At 43.2% G+C, this 25,108-nt stretch overlaps 2 protein-coding genes across 2 annotated transcripts; both read right to left on the bottom strand.

The window, feature by feature from the left end:
• Nucleotides 1-6,336: 6,336 nt before the first annotated feature.
• Nucleotides 6,337-13,211, bottom strand: gtf2h2 (general transcription factor IIH, polypeptide 2). Its single transcript, XM_083527224.1, has 15 exons — nt 12,945-13,211; nt 10,031-10,108; nt 9,875-9,911; nt 9,416-9,502; nt 9,274-9,324; nt 9,129-9,183; nt 8,821-8,926; nt 8,069-8,159; nt 7,887-7,974; nt 7,615-7,722; nt 7,438-7,501; nt 7,170-7,276; nt 6,969-7,071; nt 6,831-6,870; nt 6,337-6,735 (listed from the first exon to the last, which is right to left on the bottom strand). The coding sequence occupies exons 1-15, from the start codon at nt 13,001-13,003 to the stop codon at nt 6,625-6,627; spliced, it is 1,185 nt and encodes a 394-aa protein (XP_083383350.1). The 5' UTR covers nt 13,004-13,211; the 3' UTR covers nt 6,337-6,624.
• A 1,050-nt stretch (nt 13,212-14,261) lies between these two features.
• Nucleotides 14,262-25,108, bottom strand: oclnb (occludin b). Its single transcript, XM_083527218.1, has 9 exons — nt 24,992-25,108; nt 24,446-24,515; nt 23,706-24,360; nt 23,454-23,618; nt 22,288-22,406; nt 16,911-17,015; nt 15,561-15,732; nt 14,912-14,953; nt 14,262-14,812 (listed from the first exon to the last, which is right to left on the bottom strand). Exons 2-9 carry the CDS (start codon nt 24,481-24,483, stop codon nt 14,714-14,716), a joined length of 1,395 nt encoding a protein of 464 aa, XP_083383344.1. The 5' UTR covers nt 24,484-24,515; nt 24,992-25,108; the 3' UTR covers nt 14,262-14,713.

Genomic DNA, 25,108 nt, shown 5'->3' with positions numbered 1-25,108 from the left:
TATATTGTGCTGTTGTGTTGTGAAGTGCATTAATGTGTGATGTGGATGAACTTAACAAGCTGATTCCACTCATCTGTCATCTGTAAATAAGAACGAAATGGTGATCAGCTGGTCAGCTGCTTTGGTGGATCCATTACTTAATCCATCACATTGGTTCGTTAGTGAAAATATCATGCTGCAGTTTTAACATCAAAATAAGGAACACAGCATGGAAACAGCCACAAGGGGGCATCATCATTTTTTTTATTTTTTTTTTTATCTTGTTTAAATCCCTGTTCTACCCCAAAATTCTAATAAACTACAGATTGTTCGAGATTAGAGGTGATCAGCTGATCAACATCTCCATGTGTGTGTCTGAGTACATCATGAATATCGTCTCAATGGTGTAAACACTCAAAGCTGCATCTGGTATCTAAGCGACGCAGAGACACGCGGGAGCTTCGTTCAGAGGAAGTGTTTCATACATCGGAGACTTTCAGGAATCACGTGCACCGGGAGCTCGAGCACCGCCAACGTGGGTCCGGGTTCCTAAACATCCAGAGGGAACCGATGAGAACCAGCACTGATCAGGAACTCCAGAACCTCAGAGTCTTTAAAAAAATACCCTTCTCCTGATCTTCTCTGAATCTTACTGTTCTCCTGTCCTTGTTCTGCTGTTCTCCTGCTCTTCCAGTTCAGTGTTATGTTTATTGCTGTAACAGTGGAAATTGTCCCAAAGCAGCTTTATAGAAATGAACAAATGACAATTCAATAATTTTTTTATTTGTACATTAGTTTCTATACATTTATCCATAATAAGTAAAACTCTTCTTCTTTTCTCCTGTTGGTCTCCGTTCCTCTCTCTCTCTCGTCCAGGGCCCGAGTGTTTGACACGTTGGAAAGTGAAAAGTGTTCTCCTGGACCTGCTCACTATGATGGAATACTTACCTGGGTACTGCACCATATGTAGATCTGCTCTCGTCTGTAGCCTCTCTTGAACTGTAATGGTGTGGGTGGAGCTACCCATACAGTAGCTCCACCCACACCATAGCACCAGCCACAGTGGTGCTCACACAAAATATTGACACTTTGGACACGTTTTTTACATGTTCACTTAGGGTGTACTTACTTTTGTTGACAGCTATTTAGACGATAAAATCTGTATGTTATTTTCAGAGAACAGTAAATCTGTACAAGCTGCACAATGACTAAAATGTGTGTGCGCGCACAGTAAACGCAGATCCATAGCCCTGGCAGCTGGAGTGTTACCCCAGTCGAGGTAAGAATGTTGTGTGTGACAGCACGGACGTGTCTGATTCCAGTCTGCTCCCTTCAGCTCTTCACTGTGTGTAGTAGAGTCTAGGCTCCTCATCAGAAGAACTTCAATCAATAGCTGCATCTGGAGATCTCACCTGCATTTACGTGTCCTGATTCAGCAACTCTGATCCTTTTCTTGTGTAACTGATTGTGTGTCATCTTCAGTCTGATTTCTTAAATTCATCCAATTGTGTGGGTATAACACCACCACATTATCTTCCTCCTCTGCTCCAGTGTACAAATGTGTTCTCTCTCTTTTGTGCGTAATGATTGTGATGTACGAGTGAGGGAACGAGGGGGGCAATTAAACTTAATTACAAACAGTAGTGGGGGGACTTATAACTAAATACTATATTAAAAGATGCTACGTAAGAGTGCGCAACTGACAGTTCCAAAAGAAAGAACATGATTGGATGGTGCAGAATGTGAGTCTAAATGGACTGAATAATGGATATGTGTATAGGTTGCTATTAACATCGGATACATAGAGGCGAGTCGTTGTACAGTTCGATGGCATACGGTGGGAATGATTTCCTGGAGCGCTCTTTGTGACAGCGAAGCCGAATCAGTCTGTGGAGAATGAACTCTGCTGCCTCTCTGTGGCATCATGTAGTGGGTAGATTGGATTTTCCATGAGGAGTTAAAGACTGGTGGAACACAACCGCACTTATCAGTACTACTGTTATTGCTCTAGAACAGAACACTTTATTCGTCACAAAAATTACAGCACAGAAAGTCTAGTTTGCATATCCCAGCTAGTTCTAAAGCTGGGGTTAGAACGCAGAGGGTGAAGGACCCGAGCACGGCAGCCTGACGATTCCGAGGCTTGAACCCCCGACCTTCTGATCAGTAACCCAGAGGCTTAACCACTGAGCTACAACTCCTCTGTGCTCATGCTTCAGAACTGAGGAATGTTCCAGATCAGGGTAAACATATATTTTGTATGAATGTGGAGTTTGGAACCTGTATAAGGTAATCAGTGTTTAAAAAACTGCAGCTATTGAAATATTCAGGAAATATAACATTTCATTCTGATGGCTCTAGATTTGGGATTTATTAGAAGCTTTTGGAGCATTTCATTTTAGAAAATAAGCCCGGTCCAGAAATGAAATGTTTCACGCAGGACTTAGTGGCTCAGTGGTAAGAGCCAGGCCTCTCATGTGTGAGGTTCTCGGTTTGAATCCGACACTGTCTGTGTGCCGTCATTGTCTGTCTGTCATTGTCTGTGTGTGTATGTGTGAAAGGTAAGTGAGTAGTAGGTGGGAGTAATTGGTAGAATATATGAGAAGTGTAAAAAAGGTAGTAAATGACAGAGTAGGTGGGGCAGGAGTGTAGATGGGGTAAGAGTAGATGAGAGGGAGGGAGGGACAGGTGAGAAAAGAAGGGGTGGGTGGGAAGGAGGCCTGAGTTAGGGGTAAGATGAGGAGAAGGTAAGGGGCAGGAGTGGAAGGTAAGAGGGAGAGTAGATGAAAGAGTGGGTGGGAAGGGGTCTTGTCCTCAGAAGAAGGCCTGAATGTAATAAAAAGGGATGACAGGCCCCCTAAGAGGGAGAGAGGAACAGGACAGGAGAGTGGATGGGAAAGAAGAGAAAAAAAGAGGTAGGGGGAGAGTGGATGGGAAAGGAGGGGGAAAAAAAGAGGTAGGGGGAGAGTGGATGGGAAAGGAGGGGAAAAAAAAAGAGGTAGGGGGAGAGTGGATGGGAAAGGAGGGGAAAAAAAAAGAGGTAGGGGGAGAGTGGATGGGAAAGGAGGGGAAAAAAAAAGAGGTAGGGGGAGAGTGGATGGGAAAGGAGGGGGAAAAAAAAAGAGGTAGAGGGAGAGTGGATGGAAAAGGAGAGGGGAAAAAAAAAGAGGGAGAGTGGATGGAAAAGGAGAGGGGAAAAAAAAAGAGGGAGAGTGGATGGAAAAGGAGAGAGGAAAAAAAAGAGGTAGAGGGAGAGTGGATGGAAAAGGAGAGAGGAAAAAAAAGAGGTAGAGGGAGAGTGGATGGAAAAGGAGAGGGGAAAAAAAAGAGGTAGAGGGAGAGTGGATGGAAAAGGAGAGGGGAAAAAAAAGAGGTAGAGGGAGAGTGGATGGAAAAGGAGAGGGGAAAAAAAAGAGGTAGAGGGAGAGTGGATGGAAAAGGAGAGGGGAAAAAAAAAGAGGTAGAGGGAGAGTGGATGGAAAAGGAGAGGGGAAAAAAAAAAGAGGTAGAGGGAGAGTGGATGGAAAAGGAGAGGGGAAAAAAAAAAGAGGTAGAGGGAGAGTGGATGGAAAAGGAGAGGGGGAAAAAAAAAAGAGGTAGAGGGAGAGTGGATGGAAAAGGAGAGAGGAAAAAAAAGAGGTAGAGGGAGAGTGGATGGAAAAGGAGAGAGGAAAAAAAAGAGGTAGAGGGAGAGTGGATGGGAAAGGAGAGGAAAAAGGAGAAAGAAAGACCCAACATCTACTCTCAACCCTTCTATTCTCCCCCCCCCTCTTCTATTCTCACCCCCCCCTTACCCCACATCTACTCTCAACCCTCCTACTCTACCCCCCCTATTCTCACCCCCACATCTACTCTCAACCCTCCTACTCTACCCCCCCTATTCTCACCCCCACATCTACTCTCAACCCTCCTATTCTGGCCCCTTACCCCCACATCTACGCTCAACCCTTCTATTCTGGCCCCTTACCCCCACATCTACGCTCAACCCTTCTATTCTGGCCCCTTACCCCCACATCTACGCTCAACCCTTCTATTCTGGCCCCTTACCCCCACATCTACGCTCAACCCTTCTATTCTCTCCCCTTACCCCCACATCTACGCTCAACCCTTCTATTCTGGCCCCTTACCCCCACATCTACGCTCAACCCTTCTATTCTGGCCCCTTACCCCCACATCTACGCTCAACCCTTCTATTCTGGCCCCTTACCCCCACATCTACTCTCAACCCTTCTATTCTCTCCCCTTACCCCCACATCTACTCTCAACCCTCCTACTCTACCCCCACTTATTCTCACCCCTTACCCCACATCTACTCTCAACCCTCCTACTCTATCCCCTGCCCCACTTATTCTCGCCCCTTACCCCACATCTACTCTCAACCCTCCTACTCTACCCCCTGCCCCCCTATTCTCGCCCCTAACCCCACATCTACTCTTACCCCTCCTACTCTGTCATTTACTTACCTTTTTCACACTCCTCATATATTCTACCAATTACTCCCACCTACTACTTACTTACCTTTTACACATACACAGACAGACAGACAATGACGGCGCACAGACAGTGTCGGATTCAAACCGAGAACCTCACACATGAGAGGCCTGGCTCTTACCACTGAGCCACCAAGTCCTGCATGAAACACTTCCTTTCTGGACCGGGCTTATTTTCTAAAATGAAATGCTCCAAAAGCTTCTAATAAATCCCAAATCTAGAGCCATCAGAATGAAATGTTATATTCCCTGAATATTTCAATAGCTGCAGTTTTTTAAACACTGATTACCTTATACAGGTTCCAAACTCCACATTCATACAAAATATATGTTTACCCTGATCTGGAACATTCCTCAGTTCTGAAGCATGAGCACAGAGGAGTTGTAGCTCAGTGGTTAAGCCTCTGGGTTACTGATCAGAAGGTCGGGGGTTCAAGACTCGGAATCGTCAGGCTGCCGTGCTCGGGTCCTTCACCCTCTGCGTTCTAACCCCAGCTTTAGAACTAGCTGGGATATGCAAACTAGACTTTCTGTGCTGTAATTTTTATGACGAATAAAGTGTTCTGTTCTAGAGCAATAACAGTAGTACTGATTAGTGCGGTTGTGTTCCACCAGTCTTTAACTCCTCATGGAAAATCCAATCTACCCACTACATGATGCCACAGAGAGGCAGCAGAGTTCATTCTCCCACAGACTGATTCGGCTTCGCTGTCACAAAGAGCGCATCAGGAAATCATTCCCACCGTATGCCATCGAACTGTACAACGACTCGCCTCTATGTATCCGATGTTAATAGCAACCTATACACATATCCATTATTCAGTCCATTTAGACTCACATTCTGCACCATCCAATCATGTTCTTTTTTTTTTGAACGGTCAGTTGCACACTCTTACGTAGCATCTTTTAATATAGTATTTAGTTATAAGTCCCCCCACTACTGTTTGTGTAACCTGCCGCCGCTGTAACGCAATAATTTCCCTAACAGGATCAATAAATTATAGTGAAGTCTAAGTTTAATTGCCCCCCTCGTACATCACAATCATGACGCACAGAAAAGTAATAGCACCCCAGGCTGCGTGGGACAGTTTATCATACAACTAGCTCACTAACAGGCTCGTTTTTTTTAGTGTCCTAACAAGAGATCAGGTCGTTATCTATCAGTGCTGTTACCATACACACCCTCACACCATCATCAGAGTCTCTCTCCCCTCTATCATGGACATCCCATATTACATCACTTCATTACTACAAACTCCACACACTGCACTGTGTAATATACAGTCGGTTTACTGGGGCGCTATTTTGTCTATTTGTCCTACACTGTCTTGTGTTGTCTTGCACTGTTTACAGCAGGTTGCACACGATTTTCCATAAGCTCTATTATGACCGGATAAGTTTTACATGTAAATGTATAAACAAAACCCGACTTTTCCAGCCGTGTGTTTCTTCACCAAACCGTAGCACAAAATCAGAGGCACACGATGTCTTTGGATGCATGAGTGTGAAATTCTCCCTTTCACCTGAACTACAAAAGCAAAACAGCTCCATGAAGATCTTCAGTGAACTGATGAATGTTTTATTCTAATCTAATGATTGGGTGTTCACACGCCTTTGTCCATATAGTGCACATCTACACAATGTAGAAGGAATAACATGCTATTAAATAAATATAGTAAAAAAAAAAATCTTGATTGACAGGAGAGACAAAATAAGTCCCTCCCACTCAGAGCCACTCTGTATCTCTTTGAGATCTCGAAACTGCAGTCTAGACACACACACACACACACACACACACACACACACACACACACACACACACACACACACACACACACACACCATGAATATCATACTATACATCCTGTTCTCAAATGCTGTTTATTACCCAACACACCTAATCCTGAGAATCAGGATCTTAAAGAGTGTGTGACGTGTGTGTGTGTGTTTGAGGTGATGGGTGAAACCTGCCTGGCCTTCATTTAGTGTAAGGACCATGTGGTGTTTCACTGTGTTCTCTCTCTCTCTCTCTCTCTCTCTCTCTCTCTCTCTCTCTCTCTCTCACACGATCAGGATTCAGTTCGTACAGCAGAAGATAGAACTTATATAATAAGTAACAGCAGGTTCTGTGAGCGTGGTGGAGGAACTTCTGTCCTCAGGACGCTCCCTGTCTCTGGATGCAGCACGGACAACAGTGCAGCGTGTCGTGAATGAAGATGTCGCACTCCACGCAGAACACGCTCACGCACACCGGACACGTGAACACCTGCAGGCAGAGAGAGTGAGAGAGAGAGAGAGTGTGTGTGATAAAAGAAAAAGATGCATCTGATAAAAAACCATGTACAAACATGAAAAACTCACACTTTTGTCCTTCAGCTCTCCTTGACAGGCCTGGCAGAACCTGAGCGGGGAGGAAAGTGTGTTTTACTGTGGCCTTGAATAAAAAATAAGCCATCATCATCATCATCACCATCATCATCATCATTTAAAATCACACACCTGTCCCCCGTGTGCTCCTCCAGGGGGCGCTCCTGAAACGCTTCCAGAGGAAACAGGTGGTGGAAGGAACGAGCCAGGTGAGGGGCGGAGACCAGGGTCAGACCTGAGAATCGCACACACGCAAACACACACCTTCAGAGACATGTGAGGATAGTGCGTGTGTGTGTGTGTGTGTGTGAGAAATCTTAGGTCAGGCCGTACCACACACTTTACACTCCACGGGCAGCTCTGTGTATTTGGCTCTGCACTGGGGGCAATAATAACCACCGAGACTGAGGCCTGGTCCTTCATCTGAGCTCTCCAGGTGCCTAAGAGTGAGAGCACACACACACACACACACACACACACACACACACACACACACACACGCACACCTAAAAATGACGTTTACTGCTCCCACACTCTCGTGTCTACTGCGGTATTACTGAGGACGTTTCTCATTGGATGTGACCATGTGACCAGCACTTACGACATGCTGAAGGACGGCTTGGAGTCCTGATCAGATGCAGAAGCGATGATGTGCTGAGGGAAACCTGGAGAGCACACAGAAATACGCATCATACACATCTTAACAGCGACTTCTCCTCATCCACAGACCCTCAGTGTGTTATGGTGCTTTAATGCTCGTGTTGACACGTGCGCTTACCCATGCGGATGAGCGAGCACTCAGAGGATGAGCTGGCGGGAGGAGGGTTCACGTGGAACGTCAGCAGATCCTTGAAATGGCTCTCGTCCAGGATCACGTTGTAGATTCCTGTTAAACGTCATCAACGATACGGACAATCAATGTAACTACGGCATGTTCTCCGAGCTCCGCCTTTAATTCTGACTTTATTACACCACACCGAGCACTCAAACTGGGACAGGAGAGAGAAACACCTCTCACACACACACACACACACACACACACACACACACCTCCGGTTTCCCTGGTCAGAACGGTACACACCCGAACCTCAGCAGACAGTCCGATCACAGACACTCGGATCTTAAGGGATTTCAGCGTCTGTTTAAAAAATTTTTTTTTTTTTATCAGAATACTGTGTGTGTTTGTGTGTGTGTGTGTTTTGCTTTAAAGGTAAACATTCCTGCTGTTGTACCTTGATGAGGTCGTAAATGTTGGCCGGATCGCAGGTGGTCAGACTGCTGAAGATGACCAGAATCTCTCGGCTGGTGTGTCCTGGCATGTGTCTGAACACACACACACACACACACACACACACACACACACACACACACACACACACACACACCAGAGCAATAATTCAACTTCTTCATAAACATCACAGGTACGATACAGTGAGGAGATAAATGACTCCTAAAATCTATGCCCCCCATCCCCCTACTTTTAGACGTATTTTGAAATGAATTTTGAGGAAGTTTTATATCTGTATTTGATAACGAACGTCGGCTTTCAAACTAAAAACGTCCCTCGGTTATTTACACAGGTTGAGGCATTGCTAGTTAATCGCTGGAACTGTCGGCTATCTGCAAGAATCCGTACCGATAGTTTTTCCGGCTGCCGGTCCGCTGTCATTACGAGAGCGGCCTCTAGAGGCAAACCGCCGAAGTCACGTGCTGTTTGTTTTTACGTGCTAGACTGTGTGCTGCACAGAGAGCGCTATATTAGATTTATTATTTATTCATTATTAAATTTTTTATGAATATATATATTTTTTGATCCAGTAACCCCCCCCAAATTAAAGAAAGAAAAAATGATGAAATGAGAAGAAAGTCTAGGGACCCCTGAAGTAATCTGGTGTTGTGTGTGATCTGAAAGTAACCTGTAATGAAGCACTAAGATGATGTGAGTGTAACGTGTGAGAGTGTAACGTGTGAATTCTCCACCCACTTGAGGGTCTGCATGGCGATGCTGAGGGCGTTGTACAGAGACGGCTCGCCCACACACCCCGAGTCCACAGCTTTCTTCAACGCCGCCGTGTGCTTCTTAGGATTTCCTGGATAAAGTTACAGTTTTCCTTTCAGTCGGAATATTTCAGCCTGCATTACTTTATAAATAAATATAATGATCACCATCGTTATTATATTCAATACGAGTAGTAATGAAGCAGTTATTTAAATAATGATGATGATTATTATTCTTGTTTCTCCACCGCGTCTCACATCCTGGGAGACAGACTGAGAATCCTGGGGATTCACCTGCGAGCTCAGTGAGTTTCTCGGCTCTTTTGTTCTTGGTGGTGATGATTCCGATCTGCAGGAGACAAAAAACGGAGTGATGAACAGCAGCGAACTCAGGAACCGATATCATTTCTACAGCGTTAAAATAAACACTGACACGTACCTGACTGATGGGGTTCTGATCAAAGTATTCTTCAACAAAATACTCCATAAGCTGAGGAGGACACCAGAGTGTGAGCGTGTGTGTGTGTGTGTGTGTGTGTGTGTGTGTGTGTGTGTGTGAGTGAGAGACAGTCAGTCATCACCTTCAGTGTAGATGTGAGTCGGTTGGGCTTCAGGTCCTGATCCTCCATCGTCCGAGACGAGTCGATCACCACGTAAAGGTGACGCATCTGTGGGGTGAAGATTACAGAGAATAATCAGAAGAGGAAGAGGAAGGAGAAAAAAAAGGAGAGGAAGAAAAGGGATAAGCAGAAAAAGAAGGCGGTGAAGAAAAAGAAGAATGAGAAAGAGAAGATGATGGAGAAGGAGAAGAAGAAAAAAAGAGAGGAAGTAGAAAAAGACAAAGAAGGAAAAAATGGAGAAGGAAAAGATGATGATGGAGAAGAGGAAATAGTAGAAGAAGGAGAAAATATGTAATGAAAAGGGAGAGGAAGTAGAAAAAGACAAAGAAGGAGAAAAACAGGAATGAGAAGAAAGAGAAGATGATGAAGCAGAAGAAGAAGGTGATGTAGGAGGAGAAGAAAAGGAGAAAGAAGCCTCACCATTCCCAGTCGGACCTGCCCATGACTCTCGAACACCCTACAACATGACGATATTGAACATCAGTCCACGTGCAGATACATGATATTTATCATCACACACACACACACACACACACACACACACACACACACACACACACACAGACACACAGACACCTCTTCCTTTTGGCCTCGAACAGAATGTCCTCTACGCTGGCTTTCAGAGAGCCGGACTCGTCCTCCTTCAGCACCTCCCTGAGGACCAAAAGAAAAACTTCCATTTACTCACGAACAGTAGCCCTGAGACAGAGCTGCACTTCTGGTATTCGATGGGATGAGAAACTACAACATCCTGATGCACCATATACCCGAACACATTATGGGAGGAACCCAAAGAACCCACAGAGGAGCACGTTATTGGGTTCGACGTTTGCTTCAGGATTCACAGACACTTCAATCCTACTGTTTATTCAGTTATACACTGATGACCAGGAGGTTGTGGGTTCAGATCCCAGAGCACTCACAACCTCAATCTGGCACCTGTCTCGCGTACTGTAGCTCCGAAACACGAATAAACACCACAGGGATTATAAACACTACCGGAATTATAAACACCACGGGGATTATAAACACCAAGGGGATTATAAACACGATTATAAACACTACAGGGATCATAAACACTACAGGGGTTATAAACACTACAGGGGTTATAAACACTATTATAAACACTACAGGGGTTATAAACACTATTATAAACACTACAGGGGTTATAAACACTACAGGGGTTATAAACACTACAGGGATTATAAACACTACAGGGGTTATAAACACTACAGGGCTTATGAACACTACAGGGATTATAAACACGATTATAAACACTACAGGGGTTATAAACACTACAGGGCTTATGAACACTACAGGGATTATAAACACGATTATAAACACTACAGGGGTTATAAACACTACAGGGGTTATAAACACGATTATAAACACTACAGGGGTTATAAACACTACAGGGGTTATAAACACTACAGGGATTATAAACACTACAGGGGTTATAAACACGATTATAAACACTACAGGGGTTATAAACACTACAGGGATTATAAACTCTACAGGGATTATAAACACTACAGGGATTATAAACACTACAGGGGTTATAAACACTACAGGGATTATAAACACTACAGGGATTATAAACACTACAGGGATTATAAACTCTACAGGAATTATAACCTCTACAGGGATTATAAACACTACAGGGATTATAAACTCTACAGGGATTATAAACTCTACAGGGGTTATAAACACTACAGGGGTTATAAACACTACAGGGATTATAAACACTACAGGGATTATAAACACTACAGGGGTTATAAACTCTACAGGGATTATAAACACTACAGGGATTATAAACACTACAGGGATTATAAACACGATTATAAACACTACAGGGGTTATAAACACCACAGGGGTTATAAGCACCACAGGGGTTATAAACTCTACAGGAGTTATAAACACTACAGGGATTATAAACACCACAGGGATTATAAACACCACAGGGGTTATAAACACCACAGGGGTTATAAACACTACAGGGATTATAAACACTACAGGGGTTATAAACACTACAGGGGTTATAAACACAACAGGGGTTATAAACACTACAGGGGTTATAAACACTACAGGGATTATAACCTCTACAGGGATTATAAACACTACAGGGATTATAAACTCTACAGGGGTTATAAACACTACAGGGATTATAAACACTACAGGGATTATAAACACTACAGGGATTATAAACACTACAGGGGTTATAAACTCTACAGGGATTATAAACACTACAGGGATTATAAACACGATTATAAACACTACAGGGGTTATAAACACCACAGGGGTTATAAGCACCACAGGGATTATAAACACCACAGGGGTTATAAACTCTACAGGAGTTATAAACACTACAGGGATTATAAACACCACAGGGATTATAAACACCACAGGGGTTATAAACACTACAGGGATTATAAACACCACAGGGATTATAAACACCACAGGGGTTATAAACACTACAGGGATTATAAACACTACAGGGGTTATAAACACTACAGGGGTTATAAACACTACAGGGGTTATAAACACAACAGGGGTTATAAACACTACAGGGGTTATAAACACTACAGGGGTTATAAACACTACAGGGATTATTATAAACACTACAGGGATTATTATAAACACTACAGGGAGTATAAACACTACAGGGAGTATAAACACCACAGGGGTTATTATAAACACTACAGGGAGTATAAACACTACAGGGAGTATAAACACTACAGGGATTATTATAAACACTACAGGGATTATAAACACTACAGGGAGTATAAACACTACAGGGAGTATAAACACTACAGGGATTATTTTAAACACTACAGGGATTATTTTAAACACTACAGGGATTATTATAAACACTACAGGGATTATTATAAACACTACAGGGGTTATAAAAACTACAGGGGTTATAAACACTACAGGGATTATTATAAACACTACAGGGATTATTATAAACACTACAGGGATTATTATAAACACTACAGGGATTATTATAAACACTACAGGGATTATTATAAACACTACAGGGATTATTATAAACACTACAGGGGTTATTATAAACACTACAGGGGTTATTATAAACACTACAGGGGTTATAAACACTACAGGGGTTATAAACACTACAGGGATTATTATAAACACTACAGGGATTATTATAAACACTACAGGGATTATTATAAACACTACAGGGGTTATAAACACTACAGGGATTATTATAAACACTACAGGGGTTATAAACACTACAGGGGTTATAAACACTACAGGGGTTATAAACACTACAGGGGTTATTATAAACACTACAGGGGTTATAAACACTACCGGTTGTTGTATGAACATTTATTCAATCCTACCTGCTTTTTTTATACAGCATTTGAGGGATTCAATAAACCGAACCGAAACTTTTATAATGAATTAAAAAGTTGCTCAGGATTCATCCGGAATCTGTTTTCTATGTTTTTTGTTTACTTTATTTACTCACCATGTCCGTTCATAACCTCCTTCCCAGCGCTTCGTTCTCTCCGGTTCCTCATCCATCATTACACACAAAACTACTTTCACCGCTTTCTGCTCACAAACTTAAACATTCACGTACAAAAATCCTACACGGAGCTCAAAATCTTTAATTTATCAAATTACCAAAAAGCACAATTTTATATTGAATTTATTAGCAAACACGTAACTAGCGCTTGTTCAGGAAAAACCGTGTGTGCAACTCCATTATCCGTCCCTTCAGAAATCAAGCACGCCGTATTTTCAGTTCCGGTTATACGAGGTGGAATCCAAAAGTTTCTAGACTAGTTTTGCAATACGCCACAAGATGGCAGCACAAGGCTGCACGCACAGTAACAGGGACCACCGGCCGTCAGAATTCAGTGGGTCAAAAGACTATTCTGATGCACGTGCTTAAAGATCCAACGTAATAACTGTTCAAATCTGCCACAGAGACGTGAAAGATGATTCGTTAAGTTTTCGTTTGAGGTGTTTTGAGTCCTTTATGTCGAGGATCATTAACGGTGACAAAACTTGGGTGTACAAGTACGACCCTTATGGCGGAGTCTTCACAGTGGAAGAACCCATCATCTCCACAGGCGAGCAGATCCACCGAGTGCATGCGCTTTTTCGACATTCCCAACATTGTGCATCGTAAATTTGTCCCCAGGGGGGCGGATCAAACCTGAGTTCAACTGTCAGGTTTTAAGGCGTCTGAGGGGGGACATTCAGGGAAAGCAACCGGATCTTTGGCACGCTAGTCTCGAAAAAAGTTTTCATACCACCTCGTATTCTACTGTATATTCAGATTTTCATGTTTATTATTAATTATAATTATTAGTTTTATTACAATGTCATATGCACCAAATACGACAGAACACAAAGTAAAACTTCATAACGTGTAAAAACAGAAAAAACAAAAACGGAAATAATACATTATTCATCAGTTGTTTAATAGAGAATGGACATGCAAAAGTATTTTCCTGAAGAGTCAAATTACGCAAAAAAAAAAAAAAAAATTTATAATAATAATAATAATAATAATTAATAATAATAATAATAATAATAATAATGCATAACAAATAAAAAATGTCACACAAATGTTGTTGAATTTCAGGATGTATTTTTAGTATGTAAGTACGTAAAAAAAAAAAAGAATATTACAACATTACATAATGATGAAAAAAAGACAAAATTATTTACATAAAATAACTTGAATGTGTTATAAAATACAGTAAGCAAGAAGATCTTTTTTTCTTTATAGTGTCAAGATTTTATTTTTTTTCCTTTTATATATAGTATACACACACACACACACACACACACACACACACACACACACACACACACACACACACACACACACACACGTGTGAAACACTTTATATTTGGTTTTCCTGATGATTAAATTGGTCTCAATCTAAAAGTGCTTCCTGGATTTGATGTCCTAGTTCTAGGCATAGTCCAAAAAAAAAATGGTTACGGTTCACAAATCCTGATCAAAAACATCGAGATACTGAACAATCTGGATTCTGCTTCAGCTTCACATTTCTCCCATCACAGGTCACCACAGAGCGAAGAAAACGCAACACACGTTATACCAGTAGTAGTAAAAAAACAATGGAGGATGTCTCAAAAAAAGACGACTCAGAGACAAGTCGAGAGACCTGAACAGGGACGGGGAAGACAAACAAACCAATGGAAAGCTACACGCTTTAAAAAAAAAAAAAAAAAAAAACGAGGTTTCCTCCGAGCTGCTCACGATCTCCGGTCATAATCGTTCACCCTTTTCTTGAGCAGCGAGAGTTTGTCTTTCAGCTGTTTGCATCTTTTCTTCTTCACCTGATAATCCGACGACTGCGAGGGACACAGCGTGAGAGGTCGTGAGATGTTTTGCTTTGATTTTCAAAAAGAAAGTGGAAAAAAAAAATTGGGAAAATAAGGAAGATTTCTTACCCTTTTCAAGCCTTTCAGTCGCGTGTACACTTCCATGGCATCCTGACAGGGACGAGAAAAGGAATTAATGGACAGCCGTTCGTTTCAAAGACGTCAAGATTCCCGTCAGCTTCGAATACACTGTTTTGTCAAAAATATTTGGACACCTGACTTTTCCACCAATTGTGGGACGTTTTTTTTTTTTCTATTCTGTGAAAATTTCCCTTCACTTGAACTACAAGAGCCAAAACCTGAACCAATTCCATGTAGATCTGCTTTCCATAGGTTTGTGGAAGCTCTTGAGTGGCCCTGCTATTGAGCTCTAAACCTATTAAACACTTTTTGAGACGAATTAGAACAACACCCCAGACCTCCTCACCTACATCAGTACCTGACTTGTACACCCTTGCAGCTGATTGAGCACAAAATCTTCAAATCTAGTGGAACATCACATCTTCCCAGAAGATTGGAGATTATAATAACAGGAAATGGGGATTTATTGTGGAACGGGATGTTGAGAAAGAAAAATAAACAAATTGTACGCTTGGGTGGCCACCAAGGTTTTGTCCATGCAGTATTTATAGTATTTGCACTTGTGTATTCAGTAATAAACACACATTTGGACAATATGCAGTCACTATAACTGATCTTCTCTATATTTGTTTCTCACCAGGAACTGTGGGCTTCCCTCCTGAAGGCCATCGAGCTCCCGGTCCACGTCGGCCAGGCCCTGGTTGATGTCATCGAGCTCGGCCTGGAGATGCTTGTACTCCATCATGTCGCGGTCAAACTGGCGCTTGTAGTCCGCCCGCTCGCTTTCTTTAACGATGGGAGGGAACTCTCTGTGTTCGAGAGACAGAAGGAAAAAGAATGAGTAACACAACAATGTCACCGTAGAAGCCATTAGCCTCGCTGCAGTGTCTCGGATTGGTTCTGTGATTCAAACCGAATCAGATTCGAGGATTCAACAGTTTTCCAACGATCTCAAAATTCGAGCTATTAATAAAACACCATTTGGCTGAAGTACAGTCCCTTATTTACGGTCGAACCTGTGCACTGGTGTATACAGCAAAGTGCTGAAGCCAGGGAGATGTTGTGGTTGATAAGGTTTTTTTTAAAAAAAAATAGCTGAATGCAACCATTAGTATTCCTCTCGTGATCACACGATCACACAAACCTTTTCCTAAAAGGCGGCTGAGCGGCAAATTGGAACTACGATAAACCCTGGAAGGCAGCATAGGTGCCTGCATCAGCCTGGCTTCAGGTAGATCTAGGCCTGGATTTGAAAGACTTGAACTGCATGAAGAACAAGAACGCTATGAAAGCTATAAACATCCTGGCATCTGGGAACCTAGTATTGTATTACACACAAACACACACAGGCACAAGGAGAATTGTTTATATTTCTTTTCTCCGCAACACCAGTACTGGTTCTTAAACATGATTGCATCATCATCACAGCTCGTCCTTTCGAAGGTGCGGCTCGAAACTCGAGGGACAGATAAAAAGCCACATAAATAAACGCGATTTTATACCCGGAAGCCAAACGTGTTAACTCAGGTGTTAACCGCGTTCGCATCTTTACGTTCAGTGCAATATGCACTGAACGCCATGTTCTAAATATGTTCTCCTCCACATACAAAAAACACACAAACGCGATCGTTTAGGAACACAAATAACGGTAATGAGGTAAGCGTCAGGTGACAACTTTGTTTGTTGTCAGCCATCTATCATGGTCACGGTGGCACCAAAATCCTCAGCCAATGATTAAACACCAATAGAAAATAATTCTTCTTTGACAAATAATTGTAACAACCCAAAGGGACCAATTTTTAAATAAAATCCAACCACGACTCAAGGGCCTCAATCAAGGGCCCAGAAGAGGCATCTTGGTTTTGGGATTTGAGCTCACAACCTTTTGATTAAAAAAGTCCAACAATGAGCTACAATTTCCACTCCACTCACTATAAACAATACATGTTTTTTTTCCCCATGCGTGTGAAGCGTGTTTTTAAATTACCTTTCGTAGTCACCCTCCTCCAGCTCGTCGGCTGATTCTCCTCCAGTGTCGTAGTCTCTCGATCGGCCCTTCATCACGATCGTCGTGCTGGTCGTGTCAGAGCCGCTGTCATAGAGAAGAACCAGACGTGTTTAAATATATAAATACATTTTAAAAAATGCACACAGATGAGGTCAGACATAAACAAAAACACCAGGGTTATAAACATTTAGAAGCGTTTTGTCTATTCACTGGCTGTAGGTTCCACGTCTGTGTTTAAACTGGTTAGAAATATGTACTTTTTTAAACCTTTTTTTTTACTACCTGCTGGTCACATGACCAAAGAACGAGGAACTGAGGAATGGCATTTTTCAAAGTAAACACATAAGGCATTTAATTCAGAATAGAGGCTAAGCTTTGTGGACACCTGACCATAAGATTCCACATTTAGTCTCCTATGAAAATGTTCCACTAGATTTTGTGGAGATTTGGTACTTATTCAGTCAGTCAGATACTGATGTAGGTGAGATAAGGAGACCTGGGGTGGTGTTCCAATTTATCCCAAAGAGATTTAATAGGGTTGAGGTCAGAGCTCTTTAACAGGAGATCTTCCAACCAGTTTCAAACCATAAAAAACAGATCGTAATGGAGCTGGGTTTGAGGGCATTATCATAGCCCTAGTTCAGATGAAGGAAAATGTAATCTTATACATGTGTGTGCCACATCGAGTGTAACGTATGAGCAGGTGTAATCACCGGGTAACATTCTTTCGCTTTTAGCGAATTCTTCCAGTCGTATGATCTCGGTGACTTTTTACATACTTTCCATGAACCTTTAATTACCGTCTGCTTCATTCACAGCTGAGTCGTAATTTCTAGGTAAGGACTGTAAGTATTCAATCCTCTATTTCTCCATTCTGATTGGTCACAAGTTGTTTTGTCGGCTCTGACACTAGCGCAGCTTCAAACCACTGGCTTAGATCAAAATCCTTGTTCTAATACGTTTCTATAGCAAAAGCTTATTGACATAATCAACGAGGAAATAACGTGCTATATGAATAATGCGGTATATAATCAGCGACATCGCCTAATTTTCAGGACGTTTTCCACCACAGTGAAATTTTCAGGGTGGACTTGTTTATGATTTAGGGTTTCTAACAAAGCTGTGTCTTTTTTTTGTCTTCAAAAAATACTTAGCGATCCAGCAAGAGACGAACCCAGCCATTATGGATGCACAAGCCAGTGCACTCTTAGTGCCGGTCCCAAGCCCGGGTAAATGGGGAGGGTTGCGTTAGGAAGGGCATCCAGCGTAAAACATGTGCCAAATCAAATATGCGGATCACAAATGAGAATTTCATACCGGATCGGTCGAGGCCCGGGTTAACAACGACCGCCACAGGTATCGTTAGCCGACAGGGTACCGGTGGAAATTGGGCTACTGTTGGCCGAAGGAGGAGGAGGAGAGGAGAAAGACGTCTACGGAGACGGCAGGGAAAGGAGCAGTGTAGGAGAGTGGAGGTTCGGGTTGGGACTTTAAATGTTGGTTCTATGACGGGTAAAGGGAGAGAGGTAGCTGATATGATGGAGAGGAGAAAGGTAGATCTGTTGTGTGTTCAGGAGACCAAGTGGAAAGGGAGTAAGACCAGGAACATTGGAGGTGGGTTTAAACTGTTTTATCATGGTGTGAATGGAAAGAGAAATGGTGTAGGGGTGATTATGAAGGAAGAGTACAGTAAGAGTGTAGTGGAGGTGAAGAGAGTTTCTGATAGGGTGATGATCGTGAAGGTGGAAGTTGAAGGGATGATGATGAATGTCATCAGTGCCTATGCTCCCCAAGTTGGCTGTGAGATGGAGGAGAAGGAAAAATTCTGGAGTGAATTAGATGAAGTGGTAGATGGTGTACCTAGGAAAGAACGATTGGTGATTGGGGCAGACTTTATTGGGCATGTAGGTGAAGGGAACAGAGGTGATGAGGAGGTGATGGGTAGGTATGGTTTTAAGGAGAGGAATGTGGAAGGGCAGATGGTGGTAGATTTTGCTAAAAGGATGGAAATGGCAGTAGTGAATACGTATTTTAAGAAGAAGGAGGATCATAGGGTGACGTATAAGAGTGGAGGAAGGTGCACACAGGTGGACTATGTGCTATGCAGGAGATGCAACCTGAAAGAGATTGGAGACTGTAAGGTGTTGGCAGGGGACAGTGTAGCTAGACAGCATCGGATGGTGGTCTGTAGGATGGTTTTGGAGGCGAAGAAGAAGAGGAGGAGAGTGAGGACTGAAAGAAGAATAAGATGGTGGAAACTTAAGGAGGAAGAGTGTAGTGTGAGGTTCAGGGAAGAGGTCAGACAGGGCCTCGGTGGTGTTGAAGAGGTGTTGGATGATTGGGCAACTACTGCAGGAGTGATGAGGGAGGCAGCTAGAAAAGTACTTGGAGTGACATCTGGAAATAGAAAGCAAGACAAGGAGATGTGGTGGTGGAATGAGGAAGTGCAGGAGAGCATAAGGAGAAAGAGGTTGGCAAAACAAAAGTGGGATAGACAGAGTGATGAGAAAAGTAGGCAGGAGTACAAGAAGATGCGGCAGCAGGTAAAGAGGGATGTGGCGAAAGCCAAGGAAAAAGCATATGAGGAGCTGTATGAGAGGTTGGACACTAAGGAAGGAGAAAAGGATTTATACCGATTGGCCAGGCAGAGGGACCGAGCTGGGAAGGATGTACTGCAAGTTAGAGCAGTAAAGGATGGAGAGGGAAATGTGTTGACTAGTGAGGAGAGTGTGTTGAGAAGGTGGAGGAAGTATTTTGAGCAGCTGATGAATGAGGAAAATCAGAGAGAGAGAAGGTTGGACGATGTGGAGTTGGTGAAGCAGGATGTAGATAGGATTAGTAAGGAGGAAGTGAGAGCAGCGATTAAGAGGATGAAGAGTGGAAAGTCGGTTGGACCAGATGACATACCGGTAGAAGCGTGGAGATGTTTAGGAGAGATGGCAGTGGAGTTTTTGACCAGGTTGTTTAACAGGATTTTGGAAGGTGAGAAGATGCCTGAGGAATGGAGAAGAAGTGTGCTGGTACCGATCTTCAAGCATAAAGGAGATGTGCAGTCTTGCAGTAACTACAAGGGAATTAAGTTGATCAGTCACACCATGAAGTTATGGGAAAGAGTAGTGGAAGCCAGGCTGAGAGAAGAGGTGACAATCTGTGAGCAACAGTATGGTTTCATGCCGAGAAAGAGCACCACAGATGCCTTATTTGCTTTGAGGATGTTGATGGAGAAGTATAGAGAAGGACAGAAGGAATTGCATTTTGTATTTGTGGATTTAGAGAAAGCGTACGACAGAGTGCCAAGAGAGGAGTTGTGGTATTGTATGAGGAAGTCAGGTGTGTCAGAGAAGTATGTGAGGGTGGTGCAGGACATGTATGAGGACAGTGTGACGGCAGTGAAGTGTGCAGTAGGTACGACAGACTGGTTCAGGGTGAAGGTTGGACTGCATCAAGGATCGGCCCTGAGCCCTTTCCTGTTTGCAGTGGTGATGGACAGGTTGACGGACGAGGTCAGACAGGAGTCTCCCTGGACTATGATGTTTGCGGATGATATTGTGATTTGTGGTGAGAGTAGGGAGCAGGTTGAGAAGAGCCTGGAGAGGTGGAGATATGCGTTGGAGAGAAGGGGAATGAGAGTCAGTAGGAGTAAGACAGAGTACATGTGTGTGAATGAGAGGGAGGGCAGTGGAGTGATGCGGTTGCAGGGAGAAGAGCTGGAAAAGGTGGAGGAGTTCAGATACCTGGGGTCAACAGTGCAAAGTAATGGAGAGTGTGTTAGGGAAGTAAAGAAAAGAGTGCAGGCAGGGTGGAGTGGGTGGAGAAGAGTGACAGGAGTGATTTGTGATAGTAGGGTATCTGCAAGAATGAAAGGGAAAGTTTATAGGACTGTGGTGAGACCTGCGATGTTGTATGGATTAGAGACAGTGGCATTGAGTAAAAGACAGGAGATGGAGCTGAAGGTGGCAGAGCTGAAGATGTTAAGGTTTTCGTTGGGAGTGACAAAGATGGACAAGATTAGAAATGAGTTTATTAGAGGGACAGCGCATGTAGGATGTTTTGGTGACAAGGTGAGGGAGGCGAGATTGAGATGGTTTGGACATGTGCAAAGGAGGGACATGAATTATATTGGTAGAAGAATGCTGAGGATGGAGCCACCAGGAAGGAGGAAAAGAGGAAGGCCAAGGAGGAGGTTCATGGATGTGGTGAGGGAAGACATGCAGGTAGTTGGTGTGAAAGAGGCAGATGTAGAGGACAGGGTGGTATGGAGACGGATGATCCGCTGTGGCGACCCCTAATGGGAGCAGCCGAAAGAAGAAGAAGAAGAAGAAGATCCAGCAAGAGACGCATTCACCTTCAGAAACACATTCAGAAAAACATTGACCTCCAATAAACGTTTGAAAAACCGGTTTCTGACAGGCCACGTGGCTTGTTTCTTGTGGAGCAGGGTATTCGGGTTCGAAGGATGAACAAAACTTTTGAAGACTTTCCACATTCCACTGCTTGCGTTAGGCTGTGCGGTAACAGGTCCCAATCCTCCTTGATACCAAGACTGTTACTTTTTCTTAAGTGCATTATTCGAACAACACCTGACCATAACACTGGTACTTTTTTGCACATCCCATTCCACGTTTAGTCCCCATTTTCCTGCGTAACCTCCACTCTTCTAGATCTATGACCTCTAGGGTTTTTTTTTTTTGTGGATATTTGTTCTCATTAAGTAACAAGGGTGTTAGTAAATTCAGGTTCTGATGAATTGCTGAGGAAGTCTGGTTTGCAGTCAGAGCTCACATCCATCATGTTCAATAGGGTTTGAGATCTATAGCAGGCCAATTAAGATCTTCCACACACTTCCACACACACAAGTATATCTTCATGGACACGGCTTTTTTTTGTTTTTGCCACACAGTGAATACTTAATGAGATAGTGATTAGATCAGAGGAGAATACTTATTTAGGGTGGAGTTAAGTTTGTTTTGAGACCAGAATGCTGGGGGGGAAGGTACATCTTTACCTGTAGAATACTATTTGTACTTCCAACTTCATGTTGGCATTGACTTCAGTGTATTTCTTTCTTCACATTTGGATTCAAGAGTCGTTTTTTTAATCCCCAAATAAAAAATGAATGAATATCCACATTCATCCCTCCAGATAACACCTAGCTGATCAATCATAAATACAATTTCTCCAATACCATGTTGTTCACAAAATTTTCACCCAGGTCAGCTGTGCGCAAAAACTAATTTGCCCAACACGAAATTGGAAAGGAAATGGGGGGGGGGGGGGGATTTTAAACTTTTTTTTTTTTTTTTTAAGTGGTAACTCACTCCTCCATCAATCTTCTATCCTTCATGTGCACACTTACCCAGGCAGATAGAGCGGTTTCCCAATGTCCAGGGAATGGTCAAGATAATTCCGTGAACTTCCGACATAGTCATTATGCTCGTTCAAGTAAGTCTCTGGATCCCCGGACACATCAGTGACCTGAGAACAAATATTTTTACAGATTACAACACTCCAACAACCTTCCCTTCCAACAACCTTCTAACAAACTTCTAACAACCCTCCAAACACCTTCCCTCCAATGACCCTTTAACAACCTTCCAACAACCTTCCCTCCAGCAACTTTCCAACAACCCTACAACATCCTTCCAAAAACATTTAACAACCCTCCAACAACCTTCCAACAACCTCCAACCTGCCAAAAACCTTCAACAACTCTCCAACAACCTCCAACCTGCCAAAAACCTTCAACAACCCTCCAATGACCTTTCAACAACCTTCCAACAACCAGTAACCCGGATTTGGTGTGTTTACTAAACAGGGGCCACTCTTTAGACTCTAAAGTTTAGAGAATTCCTAGAATATTTTGAAGAATATTCCGGCAACTATCAAAACATCATTACATCAAGAATTACATTGCCAACACAAGGCAAACTACTAAATACAGAACCCTGTTTATAAGGTCTCGTTTGTTGGGCGTTCCTCTGTCACTATTGATTCTGTTTTCTGTTGTTGTCATCATTTCTCTCTCTCTCTCTCTCTCTCTCTCTCTCTCTCTCTCTCTCTCTCTCTCTCTCTCTCTCTCTCTCTCTCTCTCTCTCTGTATTTTTCTCGATGGTAAACAAAATGCAAGAACATTAAGCCCTGGTAGAACCGGTTCCTCCAGTTCCTATCTGTAGATACCAGGACACAAAGAAGGAGGACGAAACTGCCCCAGCTTGTGCTGACATCAAAGTCCTCTCAGGCCCAAGTGCTGCCTCGAATGTCTAACGCAAATATGAAAGGAATTCGAAAAAAACAATAAGGAAAAGTCCAATAGTTTAATAATTAACACAGATACGTCTGATTAAACTTGATTTACTTCAAACAATAGGCGCTTTCACTGATTGTAAGTTAAGATGTAGCTAAGGCATTCAGGTATCTTGGCCACACCCAGAAACTTTACCCATGATGCCTTGTATATCAGATTCTTGAATAGGATTTGCTTTGGTTGTTTACCGCCGCAAAGCCTTAAAGCGTTCGACTCACCCATTTTTCAACTCCATGAGACAAACCGTCATTGAAAGATCGGGGTTCCTCCCAAAGCACGCGGTGTGGCCCATATCGGTTCATCTGGGAACGGGTTCTAATAGCAAACACCATCATAATGATGAGCCCGATGCTCACCAGGAAGCCCAAAACGATAGCAATGGCCTGGAAAAGAGAACGCAAGACTCAAAAGTAAGGAATGCGCCTTTTCAGGGGCTGTCATGACCTCTGGTACAACTGACGACTGCTCACCTCCTGAGGTTCCACAACACAATAGTGGTACATGTACTGGTTGATGAAGAGGCCTGTGGCCTGCTGTTGATTCTGGTACTGGGAACACAGCTGCCAGATCATGTTGTACATCATGGACCCGGTGCCCTGTGCCGTGGGGTTGACAGCCACCAGGTACACCACGCTGCCAATGAGCATGAACAAAGCCAGGATGGCACAAATTATAATGCTCGCCAGGTAGAACCTGGGGGATTTGGCTGTGCTCTGCCTCGAAATCACCAGTATAAAGATGATGAGCATGGCAAAGAACGTGATAGCGGAGATGCCAATGATGAAGCCTTTGCCCGTTGTAGGGTCCATGTAGTATCCGCCACCACCGTAGCCGTAGGACCCACCTCCAATGCCGCCTCCGTACATGTTGCTTCCTCCTCCTCCATAGGAGGAGCCCCCCATCCCGCCCATGCCCATGCCCATTCCTAAGCCCCCGAGTCCCATGTTATCCATGTCATAGTCCCAAGCCAGCGTTGATGCCACGCACGCGAACACTGCCACACACATAATGATGATGATGATGCTCAGGATCTTAATCACGCCAGGCGGCGAACCCCAGGTGTAGAAGTGGAGCAGCTTATCGTCCGGGTAGTGCGAGAACGTGTGTTGAGACATCCGGTGAGGACTGGAACAAAAATGAGAAACCCAATCACTCATGTCTTCTACGTATACATTCCCAAATCCCAAATCTATTTATAAACACAACTTACGTCCTCTTACTGCTGCTGCTGTATTTATGTGAAGGCATGATGGGTGTCTTCTGGTAGACGCGTGAAATTCCTGTTACCACAACAAAATTATTTCAGACAACAAACAGCAACACATGAGTTTACTCCCTCAAACACTGTTCTGGACTTCAGATTTTTGAATCGTATCCAGGCTAGAGTTAGGAGCTGTTGGAGAGCCCTGAGGGACGTGTTTTACATTCACCGCCGCAGAGTTTTGCATGCATGATGATGATTCTTCGCGACATGGCACGGAGAATGTGGATGCTCTTTTAAAAGTGCTTAAAGGAATAAGATCCAGATAGAGAAACGACTAATTCACGCCCTCAAGTGCTCATAAATAGACTTTCACAAAGAGAAAGAGAAAAACAGAACATAAAGGAGGTAAATGCCTCCTCACATGCATATTTGTTTTTTGTTTTTTTACATTTTTCTGTATTTACATTTTATAGAATATAGATGATAGAGTGTAATCACCGTGGATAAACTCAAAATCACAAACAAACAGAGCAACGTAATGCGATTACTCACCTGTTCACCTGAGACGAGCTCTCTCCCTCTTTCTTTCTCTCACTCCCTCTCTCTTTCTCTCTCTCCTTCTCTCTGCTGCTGCTGCTGTGAGACAGGTGAGCAGTGTGCAATAGGTAT

This window comes from Silurus aristotelis, assembly GCF_946808225.1.
Source record: "Silurus aristotelis genome assembly, chromosome: 23".
NCBI lineage: Eukaryota > Metazoa > Chordata > Actinopteri > Siluriformes > Siluridae > Silurus > Silurus aristotelis.
This window is presented reverse-complemented; position numbering and strand designations above follow the sequence as displayed.